The 17,672-nt window shown below is 38.7% G+C and overlaps 1 protein-coding gene across 23 annotated transcripts in view; it reads right to left on the bottom strand.

Annotated features, from left to right (window-relative positions):
* LOC119556210 (inositol hexakisphosphate and diphosphoinositol-pentakisphosphate kinase) overlaps nt 1–17,672 on the bottom strand; it is a 65,876-nt gene that overhangs the window by 10,262 nt on the left and 37,942 nt on the right. For 10 of the 23 annotated variants that reach the window (XM_037868176.1, XM_037868178.1, XM_037868175.1 and 7 more), the window contains 3 exons: nt 16,110–16,419; nt 8,849–10,735; nt 6,438–6,821 (listed from right to left, as the gene is read on the bottom strand). In XM_037868176.1, coding sequence (XP_037724104.1) covers nt 6,438–6,821; nt 8,849–10,735; nt 16,110–16,419 — 2,581 coding nt within the window. Of the gene's footprint in view, nt 1–5,091; nt 5,099–5,252; nt 5,431–6,396; nt 6,822–8,848; nt 10,736–14,484; nt 15,999–16,095; nt 16,420–17,672 lie in introns of those variants that run through there. The other 13 variants (XM_037868185.1, XM_037868186.1, XM_037868184.1 and 10 more) reach the window with 9 other exon arrangements.

Below are 17,672 nucleotides of genomic sequence, written 5' to 3'. Positions count from 1 at the left end.
GTTTAATTGCTTAACATATTTAAATGTACCCCCAACAAAGCGTGCGAAATTACGTGCTTATCGTGAGCTGTACGATTATTCAAACCTTTTTACGGACAAGCTAGCTGTGGACATTACTTGGTGTGTAACTGCGGAGAAACCCAGCATCCAACGATTCTCAACATATTTCATTGTAAAAGGTAATGTATTCTACTTTATTTTTGCTTTGACTGTACAAAAAACAATTTTTGTTTCTGTCTCTTTTAGAAATGGTTATTAATAAATTTCTTATGTCGACGGAGCTGGACCTAAATAACATTGTTCAGCAAAATTTCCTACATGCCAGGGACCGTGTATACAAGTGGACAAAGCACGTTAACAAAAAATAAATGAAAAATATTAAAAATAAAAAAAAATATGTTTGTATTCAAGATTTTCCAATTGGGAAAGACTCTTCTAGGTATCTTCTACAAGCATATGTAAAGTCACTTTTGAGTGACTTCCATAAGTGACTACGGCGACACTTCCAGAAGTTACTTCGGCGATATCGCATTCGGATCGCGGAAGTGACTCCCGTCGGGAAGAAATGTGCCACTTCGGCGACACTTCTAGGAGTGACTTCGGCGACACTTCCAGAAGTTACTTCGGCGATATCGCATTCGGATCGCGGAAGTGACTCCCGTCGGGAAGAAATGTGCCACTTCGGCGACACTTCTAGAAGTGACTTCGGCGACACTTCCAGAAGTAACGCAGAAGTGACTTCGAGAAGTGTCGCCGAAGTGGCACATTTCTTCCCGACGGGAGTCACTTCCGCGATCCGAATGCGATATCGCGGACGATCGTTTTCATCTTCTAGAAGTCACTTAATAGTGCCTTCCGCGATAGAAAATGCTTGCAGGGGACCCTGCAAGCAAAAGGGCGATATTTCTATCGCCTGTCGTCCAGAAGTCACTTCTTAGTAACTTCTGCGCGATAGAAACGCGATAGAACACATTTTACAAAAACAAAATATACATATATCGCGTAGAAGTAACTTCCAAGTCACTTATGGACGATAGAAAGGCGATAGTACACATTTTACAAAAACAAAAAGGGTAGGGATCGCGAAGAAGTAACTTCTGAGACACTTCTGGACGATAGGAAGACGATAGTACACATTTTACAAAAGCAAAATTAGTGGAAAAAAAGCACGAGATAAAAAGAGGTCGCGGTAATTTTCCGTTACCCCTTTTTTTCAGAAAATTTTTTGGGTCTTCCTTTTGACCCACGCCGTTATTTTTCGCCCGAGCGTCATTTCGTTGCGTGATTTGTCTGTGGACAGTGCGGTTTTGTATCAAATTTGTGCGTTTTAAAAATATAGCTTAGTTTTTTTCTAAATGTTTTTAATTGCTTAACATATTTAAATGTCCCCCCAACAAATCGTGCGAAATTACGTGCTTATCGTGAACTGTACGATTATTGAAACCTTTTTACGGACAAGCTAGCTGTGGACACTACTTGGCGTGTAACTGCGGAGAAACCCAGCATCCAACGTTTCTCAACATATTTCATTGTAAAAGGTAATGTATTTTACTTTATTTAAACTTTGACTGAACAAAAAACAATTTTTGTTTCTGTTTCTTTTAGAAATGGTTATTAATAAATTTCTTATGTCGACGGAGCTGGACCTAAATAACATTGTTAAGCAAAATGTCCTACATGCCAGGGACCGTGTATACAAGCGCACAAAGCACGTATACAAAAAATAAATGCAAAATATGAAAAAGTAAAAAAAAATATGTTTTTATTCAAGATTTTCCAATTGGGAAAGACTCTTCTAGGTATCTTCTACAAGCATATGTAAAGTCACTTTTGAGTGACTTCCATAAGTGACTACGGCGACACTTCCAGAAGTTACTTCGGCGATATCGCATTCGGATCGCGGGAGTGACTCCCTTCGGGAAGAAATGTGCCACTTCGGCGACACTTCTAGAAGTGACTTCGGCGACACTTCCAGAAGTAACGCAGAAGTGACTTCGAGAAGTGTCGCCGAAGTGGCACATTTCTTCCCGAAGGGAGTCACTTCCGCGCTCCGAATGCGATATCGCGCACGATCGTTTTCATCTTTTAGAAGTCACTTAATAGTGCCTTCCGCGATAGAAAATGCTTGCAGAGGAAACGCTTCCTTCTGCCTGTTACATACTTTCCGACGAATCTAGTATACCCTTAACTTTACGAGTAACGGGTATAATTAATATCATTCTTTATTTTATCTACTTTACTTCGACTTCATTGACGATTCACGATTGATTTTAACCCAGTGTCTAGCAAGAACAGAGTAGTAGAGTAGAGTATTTACTTTAAATGTAACTCTTTGAAAATGTGTTCCCCACAGATTTGGGCGGTTTGTGGGCGTTAGAGTAGGCATGGCTTCCTGCTAAAATACACTTGCGCTGCTTAAGAGCCCCTAAAACCATTATGCTTATTCCAATTTTCTAGCTTTTATGGTTTCCGAGATTCCGTTCATACGGACAGATAATCAGCAATCATAAAACCGAGCAACAAATTAGACAATGTTTCCCCTGGCAGCCCCACATACTGGCCAGCAGACCCCAGAAAAGCCCCATACCTAATAGATTTTGCGGTGACAAAAAACATTCCACGCAATATAAGCGCCATAGCGCCTTCGGACCTCTAATCAGACCATTTGCCAGTGCTAATAACTCTTTTTCGAAGCCCAGAAACTAAAGATCACCCCCACAGGCTGACGTTGCACAGAAACAACTGTTTAAAATATAACAAGTATAACAACTAACCCCGCAGCTCAACATCGAAGCGAACATCGACTGCTATACCGATGCACTTGCAGATGTACTCGTGGCAGCAGCTACTATCTCAACACCACAAGGAAGGGACGTGCAAACCAACCACTTCAAAACTAATCTGCAAATTGAACGGTTTGTCCTAGAAAAGAGGAGTCTGCGACGTGCTTGGCAAACCAACAGATCGCCATCATCAAAACCACGTCCTAAGGAAGCCAATCGCTAACTAAACCGAGCCCTGAAGCAAGACGCAGAAAATGCACAACTACGGTACATTGAAAAACTTTTGCCAACCAGTGCAAAACATCCTCTGGGTGGCTTACCCAAATCTGAGCTCTCCGAAACAGTCACTCCGATGAATATCTTCATCAGGTAGCTGGGTGCGCAGCGACGAAGATAGAGCCGACACTTTTGCTTCACATCTCCGAGGAGTCTTGCAGCCGAACCCTGGCACTAGCTCATTTGTCCTACCACAAATCGAATCCGAAACTATTTCCCTACCAACATTGTTTCAGCCAAAAGAGATCGCGAAAGTCATCGGGGAACTGAAACCGAAAAAGGCCCCGGGCGGTGACCTAATAACCCCAAATATGATAATTGAACTTCCAAACTCTGCTCCAATAGGATCATAAGTCTCGAAAAATCTATTATAATGATACCAAAGCCCGAAAAATACCAGACACAAAAGACAAAAGACCACATCAGAAATACGCACAGCCTTTGAGCATCGGGAATACTGCAGCGCAATATTCCTCGATGTATCTTCGGTCGAGAATGGCTCGATGGCCTCATGCACAAAATCAAAACACACTTGCCTGATTACACTCACAAGCTACTTGAGAAGTATCTCTACAACAGAGTCTTCGCAGTAAGGTGCAACACAACAACATCTGACGACTTCATTATCGAAGCTCGTATCTCGGCGTCCACCTCGACAGACGACTAACCTGGAGAAGACACATCGAATGCAAGAAACTACATCTAAAACTAAAATTCAGCAGAATCCTCTGGGATCACCCCTGAATCACCCCTGCGCCTGGACTACAAGGTCCTGCTCTACAACTCCACTATCAAGCCCAACTGTACATATGGCTTCCAGCTATGGGGTACCGCGAGTAGCAGCAACATAGACATTATACAGCGCGCACAATCGAAAATCTTGGGAACTATCACTGGGGCACCATGGTATATTCACAACCAAAACATCCACAGGGACCTCGGCATTCTTGCTGTAAAAAATGAAAGAGACAAACAAAAAGCGACCTACAATTAAAAACTCTATTGCACCCAAATAGTCTCTCAAGAAGCTTGACTCGGGTTTCCAGCGGATCCCGGCTACAACGCAACATTCTTCCAACCCTGCAATAATTTTCAGGGCCCCTTAACTTAACACCAGTCATATGACTGTTAGTTAGGTTATTACTATAAGATTTGATACACTTATTGTTATCCAAAGGGAGAAGATTCAATAAATAAATAGCAAAAAAGAAAAAAAGGTTGTCAAACAAGCAGAAGACGGAAACGGACAAAGACATCGACTCGGCTAATGATCCTGATCAAGAATATATGGGCATATCCGCCAAATGGTCAACCAGGGCCTAAACAAAAAATCTTCATAATCATCGTCTTTTTTGCGAATTTTCATATATAAATGTACATATTTTCATAATACAGTGGAACCATAGCATATATCAATTGCAATTGGGCCGAAGAACTTTAGCTTCCAGCGCCCCTTCTTTCTTTTTAAATATTAATTTCAGTATTATATACTAGCTTTAATTTGTTAAAATAAAATAAATAAATAAATCAATTGCAATCTAATAAGAATATAAAAATCCGAAGAGGACGAAAAAATTTCCAAATAACTGTTAATAAAACAGCATGGAAAAATCGTACGTTCGCGACAAATTGAGATATTTCCTTGGGGACAGACTCGATAGAAAGCTACATGAATCCATTTTAAAAGTAAAGTTATTGCTTTAGAATATTCCGTCCCAGTTCGCAGATTTTTGCATTAGATTAAGCCCAAGTCCACTTCCATTTTGCGTACGTTCACGGCCGCATGTTTTTGCCAATATTATGAAAATGATAGCTCAATAAACCCCATCATTTACACTAAGCAAAGAGCTAACAAAATGCTATTGCTTTTTTTTCTTTTTTTTATTGTGCGTACGAACGTACGTTCGCGACCCGTGGAAGTGCCAATATGTATATACTTTATAGGGTCGGAATTCCTTTTCAACCTGTTACATACTTTCTAAATGCCCTTTACTCTACGAGAAACGGGTATAATAAGGACAATCTTTCTTACAAATAAACTAGGTAAAGAAAGAAAATAATAAAATAATATTTTGGAAGAACATTCGGAAAGACAGAGAACGAAAATACACAATTAATAGCAAGAATTTTAAGAAAATATGTAAAAGTAAATTCATAAAAGTATATAATACCGCCAGACATGACATCGATACATAGTTTTGCTCTTCCTGGCATTTTTATTCCAATTTTGAACATAAGACTTACGAGCTAAAGGAATTCAGTGTAGAATTATACATGCATATCTATACAAAGGAATAAACATGAATTTTTTAAAGGGGTTAAAATAAAACTTTACTGCATTTGATTTAAATGCTTGGGTCTGTTGGATTCTCTGAAAAATAAAAATGAAAAATAAATAATAAATATATAAGATAAATTAAAATAATATAAGATTTACAATATCCCTGAATGGGGGCGGTTTTTAGAAATATTATTTTTTTAATTTGTATTTTAGGGAATTTGAAAATGTTGTATTTAGTTAGCGTCCATTGATTTTTGTTCTTTATTTAAAATGTTTTTCAATAAAACAAAAAAAAGTCAGCAGGCAAACTTATAATAAAAGATCATCTTTATACCCTTGCAGAGAGTATTACTATTTTACTCAGAAGTTTGCAACGCAGTAAAGGAGACGTTTCCGACCAAATAACGTACATATATTCTTGATCGGCATCTTTAGACGAGTCGATCCAGCCATGCCCGTCTGTGCGTTTCTGCGCAATCTAGTCTCTCAGTTTTAGAGCTTTCGGGATGGAACTTTTCCGATACGGGTACGAGCCACAGTCGAGAACTATATCCTAAAGCTCTCATAGGAATGATTGGAAAAATATAAGAACAAAATTCTAGCTTCTTTGTGTTTTGATTTTATTCTCTTCTACTCTGGTGTACAGATCTCTTTTACAATTTTAGAATTTAGAATACAATTACTGAGAAAATAACATGATAATGTTATAGCTTTGTTCTTTTTAATCATACATTCTACTCTGGGAAAAGCATTATTTTAAGACTAAGAATTTTAGTTTTGTTTAATGTTAAAATCGGAAGACTATATCATATAGATGTCCTAGGAACTATAGGTATTTTTTACACAATTTTCCAGTATAGGGTTTCTGTAATATACGTTTGATTTGATTTGCAAGGGTATATCAACTTCGGCTTGCCGAAGTTAGCTTCCTTTCTTGCTTAAAAGAAAAATACATCAATTTTATTATACCAATATTGTGCGCACTGCAAATTTAATTTTTTAATTTAATTGGGTTCAAAAAAATAGGGATACCAGTATATAATAAATATGTCACGTTTAACACTGCCACTCAACCACAGACTTTTTTCTGCACTTACGCTGCTTCTTTCCCGCCAGTGATTGTAGAAGCGCTGAGTTACTGTCATCCAGATTCGGGCACGGACATTCAGAAAGAAGTCGCGAGTGACCATCGGTTGTGCCCGATTCGCTGCCACGCCGGTCAAAGGTCGGCGTTACGGTCTTCTCCTGTCCACCTATTTGCACCTCATTGCTAATTGTCACCCCGGGCTGATTTGAGGCGGTCAGCGTCATCGAGGAGACTGCTGGCAAGGTACTCTTGGCGAAGTCCCGTGGCGGCGAGCCCGTTGGCGTTTTGAAGATCTGCGCCAGGATCATATCCTGCAGGAAGCTGTCCAACTTGCGCAACGACAGGGCGTTGTGCAGCGTCTCAAGCGGTCGAATTGGTGGCACATCGCCGAAACCTGCATGAAGTAGTTGTTATCAGGCAAAATATAAAATTGGCATGGATTTGAATATTCAGTTTAATATAATTTATATTTTTTTATTGATTATTAAATTTGTTTAAAAATACTACAAAGACATATATAATGTACTATTTATATAAAAGTGATAATAATAACAGTTGTTTACAAAATAATATATTGAAACTGCCCCAAAAAGGATGATGGTAGTTCCTGGTATACTCCAACTCTACCAAGAACTATCATCATCCTTCTTGGGGCATTTTGGCTATAAACAATATAAACGATATTTTGGAGAAGTACTTATAATAATAAATAAGAGAGAAGGCTATTTTCAACTGTTAGATATCCGGTACTCATCTAAGGAAAGTTCGATAAAAGATTTACAGGGGTGGTCAAAAGTATTTTCACAAAATATTAAATATACTCATAATTTGAACTTACATCTTGTTAACTTTGGCATCAATGGAAACGTAATTTAAATGCCGTTTGAATGATACAATACATTTCTTAACCCATTCAGTACTTATTGAAAAGGACGAACTTGTGTGAAAATCTACTTTTTGAACATTTTTCCTCGACTTGAAAACTTAAATTTTTTGATGCAAAAATGTTCTTCAAACAAAAATAATAGTAACTGCAAAAAGAATTTTTCAAACTTGCGCTGCGCAGGAATCTCAGGAATCTGTATGCCTAATCCCAGTATTGTAGCTCTTATAGTTTCCGAGATCTCAGCGTTCATACGGACAGACGGACATGGCTAGATCGACTCGGCTAGTGATCCTGATCAAGAATATATGTACTTTATGGGGTCGGAAACGCTTCCTTCTGTCTGTTACATACTTTCCGACGAATCTAGTATACCCTCTTACTCTACGAGTAACGGGTATAAAAAAGGTCCCCATCTTAAACCATTGTCCATGTATTTTTTCAAGTCAGCCAATTAGTGCCTTCTCTAACGAATTCTGACACGTTAGGCAATACAATAAGAGATTGTAAATTCTTCAGAAAATTTAATTGGTACTAAAAATAAAACTTTTCCCATAAATTAACTTCTTCAATTAAAAACTTTAATAATATTGGGCATTTTAAAATTGATATTAATATTAGATCTCCAAGGGTGAATTTCCCTTCACAAAAGAACTATGTCAAATCAACATAGAAAAATTGTAATATACTATTTTCAAAAGTGTTTATGTATGTTGTTGTTATACTCGTTAAAAGGGTATATAAGATTCGTCGGAATGTATGTAACAGGTAGAAGGAAGCGATTCCGACCCTATAAACTATATATATTCTTGATCGGGATCACTAACCGAGTCGAACTAGCTATGACCGTTTGTCTGTATGCCTGTCCGAATGAATGCTGAGATCTCGGAAACTATGAAAGCTGTTGGGATTAGGCATGCATATTCTAGAGATTCATGCGCAGCGTGAGTTTATTTCAGCGCGGTGCCACGCCCACTCTAACGTTAAAAAAAGCCCATATCGCTAAAACTTGTCTAGCGCCCACATTTTAAAGGATTTTGCAAAAGTGTAAATGGGATTTTTTCGGATTATTCAAATCGGACCATCCACTAAAAAGTTATAAGCAAATTAAGGAATCGACGCTGGGTGGCTGAGTGGCGTGGGAACCGTCGCTTTGCTGCTAGCATATTTCCATCTCGCACTCGCCTTAGCTGAGTAACGGGCATCTAATAGTCGGAGCACTCGACCATTGCGATCCCTCTGTTTTTTTCTGCAAATGATATCTCTAAATCATTTGAATTTATTGACGTTTCTTTAATTCGATTTTATTCACTTTCTGAACACTCTAATTTTCTGACACCTAGAAATGTTCTTCAAGAAAACTTTGTTCATTTTTGAAATCCGATTGGTTGTTGTCAACCAATAAAGGAAAACTTATAGGTAGGTAACTTATGCATTCTAACAATGTTCTAGCCCTAAGAGACCGGACTTACTCCATCCGAAAGGAAGAATATTCTGGGTTCATACCATACTATGATATTTGTATGTTGTGTACTTACCGGACGAGGATACCGGTATCATATCGCGAAGATTAGGAGCGGACGAGCTGCCGCTAATGACGGCGGTGCTGAAAAGGCTATTTGCGCTGGTGGCCATCTTTTTGCTAAAACCACCGAAACCCAACATTTTCATATAGGACATCTGGCCGGCAATACTGTGTCTTTGGCGACGCGACGAACTGGACGAGTTGGCCGATGACACCGATGCCGAAACCGACACCGAGACTTGGCTATCTGTGGCGATGGTATTGGTACAACAAGACAGGGTCGTGGTAGTGGTGTTTGTATTTGTGGAGGTAGTGTTGTTTTCGTTCAGTGTATTTTGGATACATGATTTTTGTTGTTGTTGTTGTTGATCGATGATCGTTGTTAGGTTTTGGTGTTGATGTACATGATGGTGTGGTGCGTCGTTTGAGGTGGGATCGATTGATTGGAATTGGTTAGTAAATGGTTTATTAGAAGACATTGTTGCTGTATTATCAAACAAAGCTGCTGCTGCTAATGTTGTTGTAGTGGTGGTGGATAATGTAAATGTTCGTGGGGATGTTGGGGTGGCTGTTTGTGTAAAATTTCGTATACCTTTTGTAAGATCGCTTATTGTATCTGTTGGTGTAACCGTTGGTGTATCTTTCGTTGTATCTGTGGCTGTAACTGTTGTTGAATCTATTTTTATGTCTGTTATTGTATCAGTTCTAATATCTGTTGCTATACTCGTTGGTGCAAATGTTGTAACTTTTACTGTCTCTATTCCTATATCCTTTGATATAAGTATATCTTTAGATATTTCACTTTCTATTGGTAAAAACGTTGTAGCAACTGCTTGTTTTACTTTATTGGAGCTTTTAATGCTCGTCGATTTCGTGGTACTTGCCGTGTCTGTTATCAGCAGTGTGGGCAGATTGTAGACTACTTGAGGCTCAGGCTGCGATGTCTGTATATCCTCCGTTGTGGGTGTAACCTGCTCTTTGATAGGCTCGAAACAGCTCACAAAGCAGCCGCTAGAGGACGCAGAAGTACCCACTGATAAAACGGTGAAGCGAAACGGATTGTCTGTCAAAACAGGAGCAGAAGCTGGTATTGAAAGCTGACCACAGGAGCTACTGGTGGCCTTGCGTTGAGCAGATGATGAGGCCGAAGCCGAAGCTTTGTCCATATCTTGGCAGAGACGTAAAGTGGAGGCTGTGGGCGATGTAGTAGCATGAGCCATTGGCGACAAAGCAGCCGTCAGGGGCTTTTGACCGAAATAGGAGCTCATCAGGATGGCCGGTGCTGAGCTAGACAACTGGAAGTCGTCATCAAAACTGCTGCTACTTACATCCGCCGTGGTTGCCGGCCCTCCGCCTGTCTCCGAAAGTTGCCCAGCTTCTGGTGGGGAAGACGCAGCCTTCGCCTGGCCCAAGTCCATAAGACTTTTGGAGTGCGAATGTGCCTGGACCGCCGAGCTGCTGCAATTGCAGGAGCTTAAGGGTCGCTCATTGGTGGCTATTGGTGAGATCTGCGGCATGTGCCGGAGTTGCTCAAGATCTTCGCCCTCGTCGCAACTCTCCATCCGCCGCATGGTCAACACATGAAGGCGTTTGTGCGACAACGGGCCGCATTGGGGAGTAGCCGGGTGCAACGAAAAATCAATGTCCGACAATGGCAGCTCATTCGTCGATGAATCAATTTTGAAAAAGGATAAACTATTCGTAACCCGAATTTGAAAAGCACTGCGATTTCCAGCTTTGGGACCGGCTCCTCCATCCGAGTCGCCCGCTCGAGCATGGGTTATCTCCCTAAATGCAGGATTATGATCTTCGAAGCTATCTTTAAATTCAGAAGTACGAGCTTGGAAGCTATCCTCCTCAGAAGTAAGACCCTGGGAAATCTCTTCAAAATCAGGCGATACTAAATATCAAAGTTACATTCGGTCCGAGATCAACATGAAACCAGGAAGAGGGGTAATTAGTGAGGTATGATTGTTTGATCAAGTTTCCAGTTCAAAGTCAGGCAAGTTCGTAATGATATATTCGAGAATTGTAGTGTCGGTGCATTTTTGTATGTAATGGTGTGTACAAATAGGAATCTCATTATTTGAGATAGCCAAAAGTCGAAGATTGCAGAAAGTTCGTAGAAAACCAAAGGTTCGTAAAAACACGGGATAGAAAACGAAGGAAAAAATGTTTAAACCAAAAGGAAATCAAAGGTAAGAAAAATTAAATCGGCAAGCCGAATGGAAAGTACTCTTGCAAGACCTGAATGATGGCAATACTCTAGTTTACGGTCTTTACCCCCGAATCTTTCGACAAAACTCTCCTAAATGGACCGCGACTTCTTAAGTATTTAAATGAAAAAATAACGTGGTGGTCAGCCATGGCTGTCTTGTAACCGAATTTTAAAGTTTCGTGTTTTGCTATTAAAATAACCTGCTTTCCACCGTTGTTTTACATAGTAGAAACTGTGAGATTCATCTTCCTTACAAAGTACATGCAAACATGGTTCTTTTTTAAAAAGGATTTGAAAAAACGCAGTAAATTTAGTCTATTTTCCCGTCCAAAACGTTGAAAATTCGAATTTAAAACTCCCCCAGGGCGAAGACTACTGAGAAAATTCAATGCTTTGCATGACCTAGATGCATTATAAAAAGTCAAAAAGTCAGTCTATAAAAGGAGCCAATCGCGTTAAAGAAATTTAAGTGTTTCAGAAGAATATCCTTAATTTGTGTGGTTATAAATGTCCTCAGATAGTAATTTCCAGGCCGTAAGAGTATGAATGCAGTCATGAGTACTCAAGAGTATCACCAACAATTAGTACAATTGCTCTTGTCGTTTTCAAGTTATGGCTATAAGTCATATAAGTAATTGTTTTCATTTTGCAAAGAATTAATTGGCAGCTGAATATTTTGTATTTTGTTGTTTTTATGCGTTTTTGCGGTGTTTTAAGGCAAAATTTGAATTATGCAATTGGAAAGATAATATAAGATAATTCAATACATAATATTTAAACATAAAATTTTGATCACAAATTTCCACTATAACTAGAAATTTTTCACTTTTGCATAACTTTTTAAGGTTTCTCATTTCTGATTTCTTAGGATATAGCTAAAAAAAAATCCTTTAACACTGTCAAAGAAAAGTAATCCCTATCTTTTTCATGATTATATAATTTTACCCACTTTTAGCACTTGTGCCATACATCTTCTTTTACATCGCGCTTAAATTTTTTTATGTTTATTTCACTTCTAACCACTAGTTTAGACCGTTAGTTACCAATCGTTCAGACCCCACAAGAGCATTCGGAGAAATTTAAAGTTGGCAAACTTGGCAGCTGCAGCGGCAAAGGCTCTTAGTAAAAGCTTTTAGTGGTGTGTATGTATCACAATATTCAGGCTTTGGAAGAATAAAAGGGTTTTCGGGTCCGGTTAGGTCCTTGTCTCTGTAGTTGTTTATATATTTATATGTGGGTGGGAGTAGTCATGGATGGGTGGGAAGGGTCTGCAAACAACAACAACGAGCAATATATAGACAGACAAAAGAACTTCAAATTTGATCCAGTATTTTTCATGCACTGAGACAAAAACAAAGATAGATTGACAGCACAGATAGAGGCAGACAAACAGGCAGATATAGAGAGATTTTAATAGAGGCCAAAAAAGAAGGGGGATTGTACATTGTGAGGCCGTAGGCAGCTGAACGCCAGCAAAAATTCGAATGATTCCTTTGAAAAAAATTAATTGATGGATTTAAATCTTTCTTGGTGTTCAGCCGCATTTTGTAAGGGTGTGGGAGGTGTGCAGAGGCGTGGCGAGAGTGGCAGTGTGTTTCTCTGTTTTGTTTTGAGTGAGACAGTTTAACCAGCATTGCCAAGTACACGGGATTCCGCGGCCAGATGTTTACAGTTTTGTTTTTTTCTAAACAATGTTTTTCATTCATTTGAAAAAATGTAGATCGAAATATATATATATATATATATAATGAAAACGTGTGTTGCAATGCGCTATTTTTCTTGGGTGTAAGTGTCATTTCGATCGTTATACAATAGAAAAAATGAAAACCATAAAATGTTGGGCACAGCTCAAAAGAGATAGGGATGAAAATGGTTTTAAATTTTTTCTTGAACAATAGTGAAAATTATGGAAAGTTTAAACTGAATATTATTCGTTTACCATTCCAAATAGAGCGACATCTAGCTAAAGGATATATAATATCTATTTATATATATATATTTAAAAAAAAGGAGTAATAATTTTTGTAATTATGTTGGGTGGAGGGATATAAAATAAAACTGATGTGATGTTTGAATTTTTGAGTAGGGGTTCCCTTTCTTTAGTGTTAGTCTTGCGGACTTTTCAGTGGTGTTATATGGCAGTGCGATGGGGAAATCGAGTGACGCAAACACAGAAATCAAAGAAACGGCATGCAAGTAACCCCACAAAAAATACATATGAACCATAAAAGAGGACAATAAGTTATGCAAAATTTAAAGAGATGAATTCAAATGGTACTTCGGAGAAACCGAAGTCTGCATAACCTGGCAGAGAGAATCGCTTGGTATATCAACATACTCTATAAGAGTAACTAACTAACTCTAGAGTAAACGGGTGTTTGTAACTTTTCGGTTAGTAAACCAAACATCAAGATCTGCTTTTTTGGTAGTGACAAAAAAGATTAATTAGTAACACACACTAAATACAGAATTCGATAAAATCAGCACAGTTTCTTGGTTCAAGACTAAACGCTAAACAAACTTTACTAACAACTTTCCATCCCTCACAGTTTTAAGAAAATCGTGGTAAAAGTTCAAAATATTCGACGTTTAGGCACTTTTTAAGGCTTGACAAGAACTAATTTCTGTGTAGATCGGAACTAGAACGAGAAGGTTCTTCGACCAACGCAAGGTATTCGTAATATCGTAAGGTATTTGGGCTTTAGTAGCGCTACTCAAAACATTTCATGTTGTGAAGAAGCTGTTAAAAATACAAATAAAACAAGAAATAACGCTATAGTCGACGTGCACGACTATTAGATACCCGTTAATCAGCTAAAGGGTGTGCGAGGGAGATGGAAATATTCATGCAGCAAATCGGCTGTTTCGCACGCTAAACGCCACATAGCGCCTAATCCTATTCTTTACCCTACGAGTAAAGCTAAAATAATAGTTAAAACAAGGAAGAGCGCTATATTCGAGTACCTCGACTATCAGATACCCGTTATTCAGCTAAAGGGACCAAAGGGAAATGGAGATATGCAAGCAGCAAAGCGAGATTGAAATGCGCCACCTACCGGCGGTAGACAGATTTAAGCGTTATGGGCGTTAGAGTGGGCGTGGCAATTTTTTTTTTGGATCAATCGATAGGTACCGACGAGTCCAATACATTTCAGTTAACATTTTTTATCTAGCATGAAAATTGTGGGAGCCACAGGCTTGGGCGGTTTGTGAGCGTGGCATATTTGCGTAACAAACTTGCGCTGCGTACAAGGCTACGGAATCTAAATTTGAGATCCCAATTCTCTATCTTTGATAGTTTCCGAGATATCGACGTTCATATTTACGATTTTTTGAAGTTTGTAGGCCTTAAAGTGGGCGTGGCATAAACACCATAAAGTATATCTATTTTTGATCAGGATTACTAGCCGGGTCGATCTAGCCATGTCCGTCTGACCGTATGAACGCTGAGATCTCGAAAACTATAAGCTATAATGTTGGGATTTGGCATGCAGATTCTTGGGCTTCCTGCGCAGCGCAGGGTGCCCGCACACTCTAACGCCCACAAACGACTATAATTCTAAAACCCCAGCGTCCAGCGCTCACATTTTTATTTGAGTTATTTGAGTCATTTTAAATAAGAGTTTGTTTCTATTATCAATACCCACGTACATGCCAAAAGTTTTGAAATCGGACCATTCATCAAAAAGTTATATCCAAAAAACAATTGCAATTTCAATCTAGATTGCACGCCACATACAGCAAATCAGCTGTTTTCACTAATACGCCACCAAGCCGCTAGGGGCGCTATGGGCTAGCTGGTGTTATAGGCTAGGTGGCGCCAGCCACAAGCAAGCATATCTCCAGCCCTCTCGCACTCTCATCAGTTGAGTAACGGGTATCTAATAGTCGATGCCATCGAAAAACAAACTGCAGAACGATTAATTGTACAGACATGAGCAAATAAAGTGAAGTTACCTTTTTCTGACACACTTTTGGGGTGTGCTCATTTAAAAGCATTTGTTTAGTGAGCGAAAAATAAAAAGTGTCCCTTTATTTTGTTATTAAGACCGTTTTAATGTCTGTGTCGGTTTTTTGTGTTTTGTGAGTAACAACACAGTCTCAGAAAAAACTGTTAACAGTTATTTTTGGGCTCTGATAGAAAATCGTACACATTCATGTAAATTAAATAGAAAACGAAATGCAAATCTTAACGACATCGTCGAAGATACCTTTATAGAAGTGAACATAATCTTAAATAAAAACAATAAACTTGTTATATTTCTAAAACATTATTTTCACAAATACCACGCGTAAGGAAGATATGCAGATATGCCTACACACGTCTATATTAACATATTTTACTGCCAATAGCCCTGAACAAATAACTAAGTTGTGCTGTGTAATTGAACGACTGGTTGGCATTAGGTAGGTATGTTAAATGACAACTAACTTTGTTAAATTTTTTATTTATTCGGTTTTTAAGTTGAACGCACATTTTATGTTTGTATCCAGACGGACAGATGCACATGACGAGATGCTGATCAAGAATATATATACTTTATGTGGTCGAAAAGATCTCCTTCACTGTGCTCCCAACTTCTGACAAAAATTGTAACGCAAGGATATAGAAATTGTAATTTTTTTATTAGAAATATTTTAAGAAAACGAACGCCAAGCAGATCGTTTGTATTATTTTTTCCTGAATTGTGTATAGTAGTGTCCTTCGGCACATTCTCGGTCCGCTTTGTCATTAAAAAAACGGCTGTCAGTAGTTCCTGTTTAGGAAGTCAGCCTTGATCATTAAAACCTATTTTCCGATTCCCTTCTCTGCCAAATCTTATCAAGCAATAATGGGTTAGTACTGAAACCAAACCATATCAGTGCGTATTAGTCTATAAATGGGGTTCGCCAATCGGTTAGTTGTGAAATATGATAAACAAAAGAAAAACACATTTTTTTGTAGCTGGATAAAAGAGTGGTGGTGAATTCCAGTCTCTGAGAAAAAGGCGGCTGTGAAGGCGGCGGCGGCAAGCTTTGCTTGATCTACCGTCAATCCCTACCCAAATAAACATACCCGGCTCCTTGGCACAGACGCCGGAGGTGGGTCGCTGCTCGAAGCTCCGGGAACGTGGCTCGCAGTCAGGGCTCACTGCACGGATATCAGGACTGATTGGCCGGAGCTGCTGGTTCTGCTGCTGTTGTGAGGCCAGTTCCTCGTTCAAGCGCTTGGCAAGATCCATTGCCTCATGGCCACTGACCGTGTGATGAGCTCCGATGGGGATGGGCTTCGATTTTAACTGCTTGGATCTCAGTTCTAAACGGTTGAATCCAAAGGCGGGAGAAGTGCGATCAGCGTTGCGATCGGAGCTCCTTTGGCCGGTAGTCTGAAAAAGAGGCAACGAACCATTACATAAAATACTCGTATATAGATACTTATAAAGTTTATATATATATGTTTATATATATATATTAAGTTATTCCGTCTGTCCGATTTTACGCGAACTAATCGGAAAGCTCTGTATAGTATATACAATGCTCCCACGGGAACGACCTGTAAGGGTATAGAAACTTAGGAAGATTCTACCGAAGCTAGCTTCCTTTCTTGTTAAATAATCCTATGTATTATATTTGACTGAAAAAGATCAACCTGTGGAGTAACTGAATTAATTTGGCATATAGAGTTTCAATCAAATGTGTTAAATCTTTTACTGAGGTATTCGTAATTCAGGTGTTTGTAGTTCTTTTAAACTAATGATTGTTTGTCAAGTGGAAGGAGCTGCTCGAGCTGATCTCTCCTGCATTTTAGTTGAAAAATGTTTTTAAGAGACGGTGCTGGGTTTAAACAAAGATTGAAGCATAGCGTGTTAAATATATGTATCCCTAAATTGCAGGCATTATTTGAATTTGTCGCGATGAGAACTCTCGGTATGATCTCGATCTTAATCTTTCATTCCAGCAACCTTTTGTATAACTGCTCGAGCTTCTTAAAATTTCACCTCAAAAATCCTAACCCGATCCCTTCCATGGTGTCAATCAGATGCGGCAGTTTTTGACACAATAAAAGAGGACTGCCTTACAACCAACTGAGGTAATGGTTCTTCAGATTTGCGCGTTACTTTTAAGGCAGTTTCTGTCTGTCCTACAATCCAGAATTTCCGAAAAGACTGTGGTTAAATGGTAATGTGTAGGTTCTAGCCTCTAAAAAACTTTTAGTTTTTAAATAGAGTTACAATGTGATTCCAGCTGTTTTCACCTCTTAAACCTTTTTTATCTTGTTGAGTATTTAACTCTCATTAAGCTCAGTTATTTCCCGCATTTTTGTCTGGTAAATGCCAGTTTCGATGTTATCTTTTAAAAAACAGTGTGCAATTATCTTTTTTATTAAAGAACTATTATTTTAAAATTATATTACATAATTTATCAGCATACCATAAGGGGCCTGGGTGCACACTATGCACTATAGGAAATTTGATCACTTTTTGTGGCATTTATTATTATTTAAGAAACAAAGCAACATTTAAAAGTTTTGTTTTTTGAATTTAGTACATAAAATTAAAAGGAATTAAAATAAAAAAAAGGGTTTTTAAAGAAAAACAAGGAAGAACGCTATGGTCGAGTATCTCGACTATCAGATACC

The sequence above is a fragment of the Drosophila subpulchrella genome, chromosome X (assembly GCF_014743375.2).
Source record: "Drosophila subpulchrella strain 33 F10 #4 breed RU33 chromosome X, RU_Dsub_v1.1 Primary Assembly, whole genome shotgun sequence".
NCBI classification, from domain to species: Eukaryota; Metazoa; Arthropoda; class Insecta; order Diptera; family Drosophilidae; genus Drosophila; species Drosophila subpulchrella.
The sequence above is the reverse complement of the archived record's forward strand: the minus strand, read 5'-3'. Positions and strand labels throughout refer to the sequence as shown.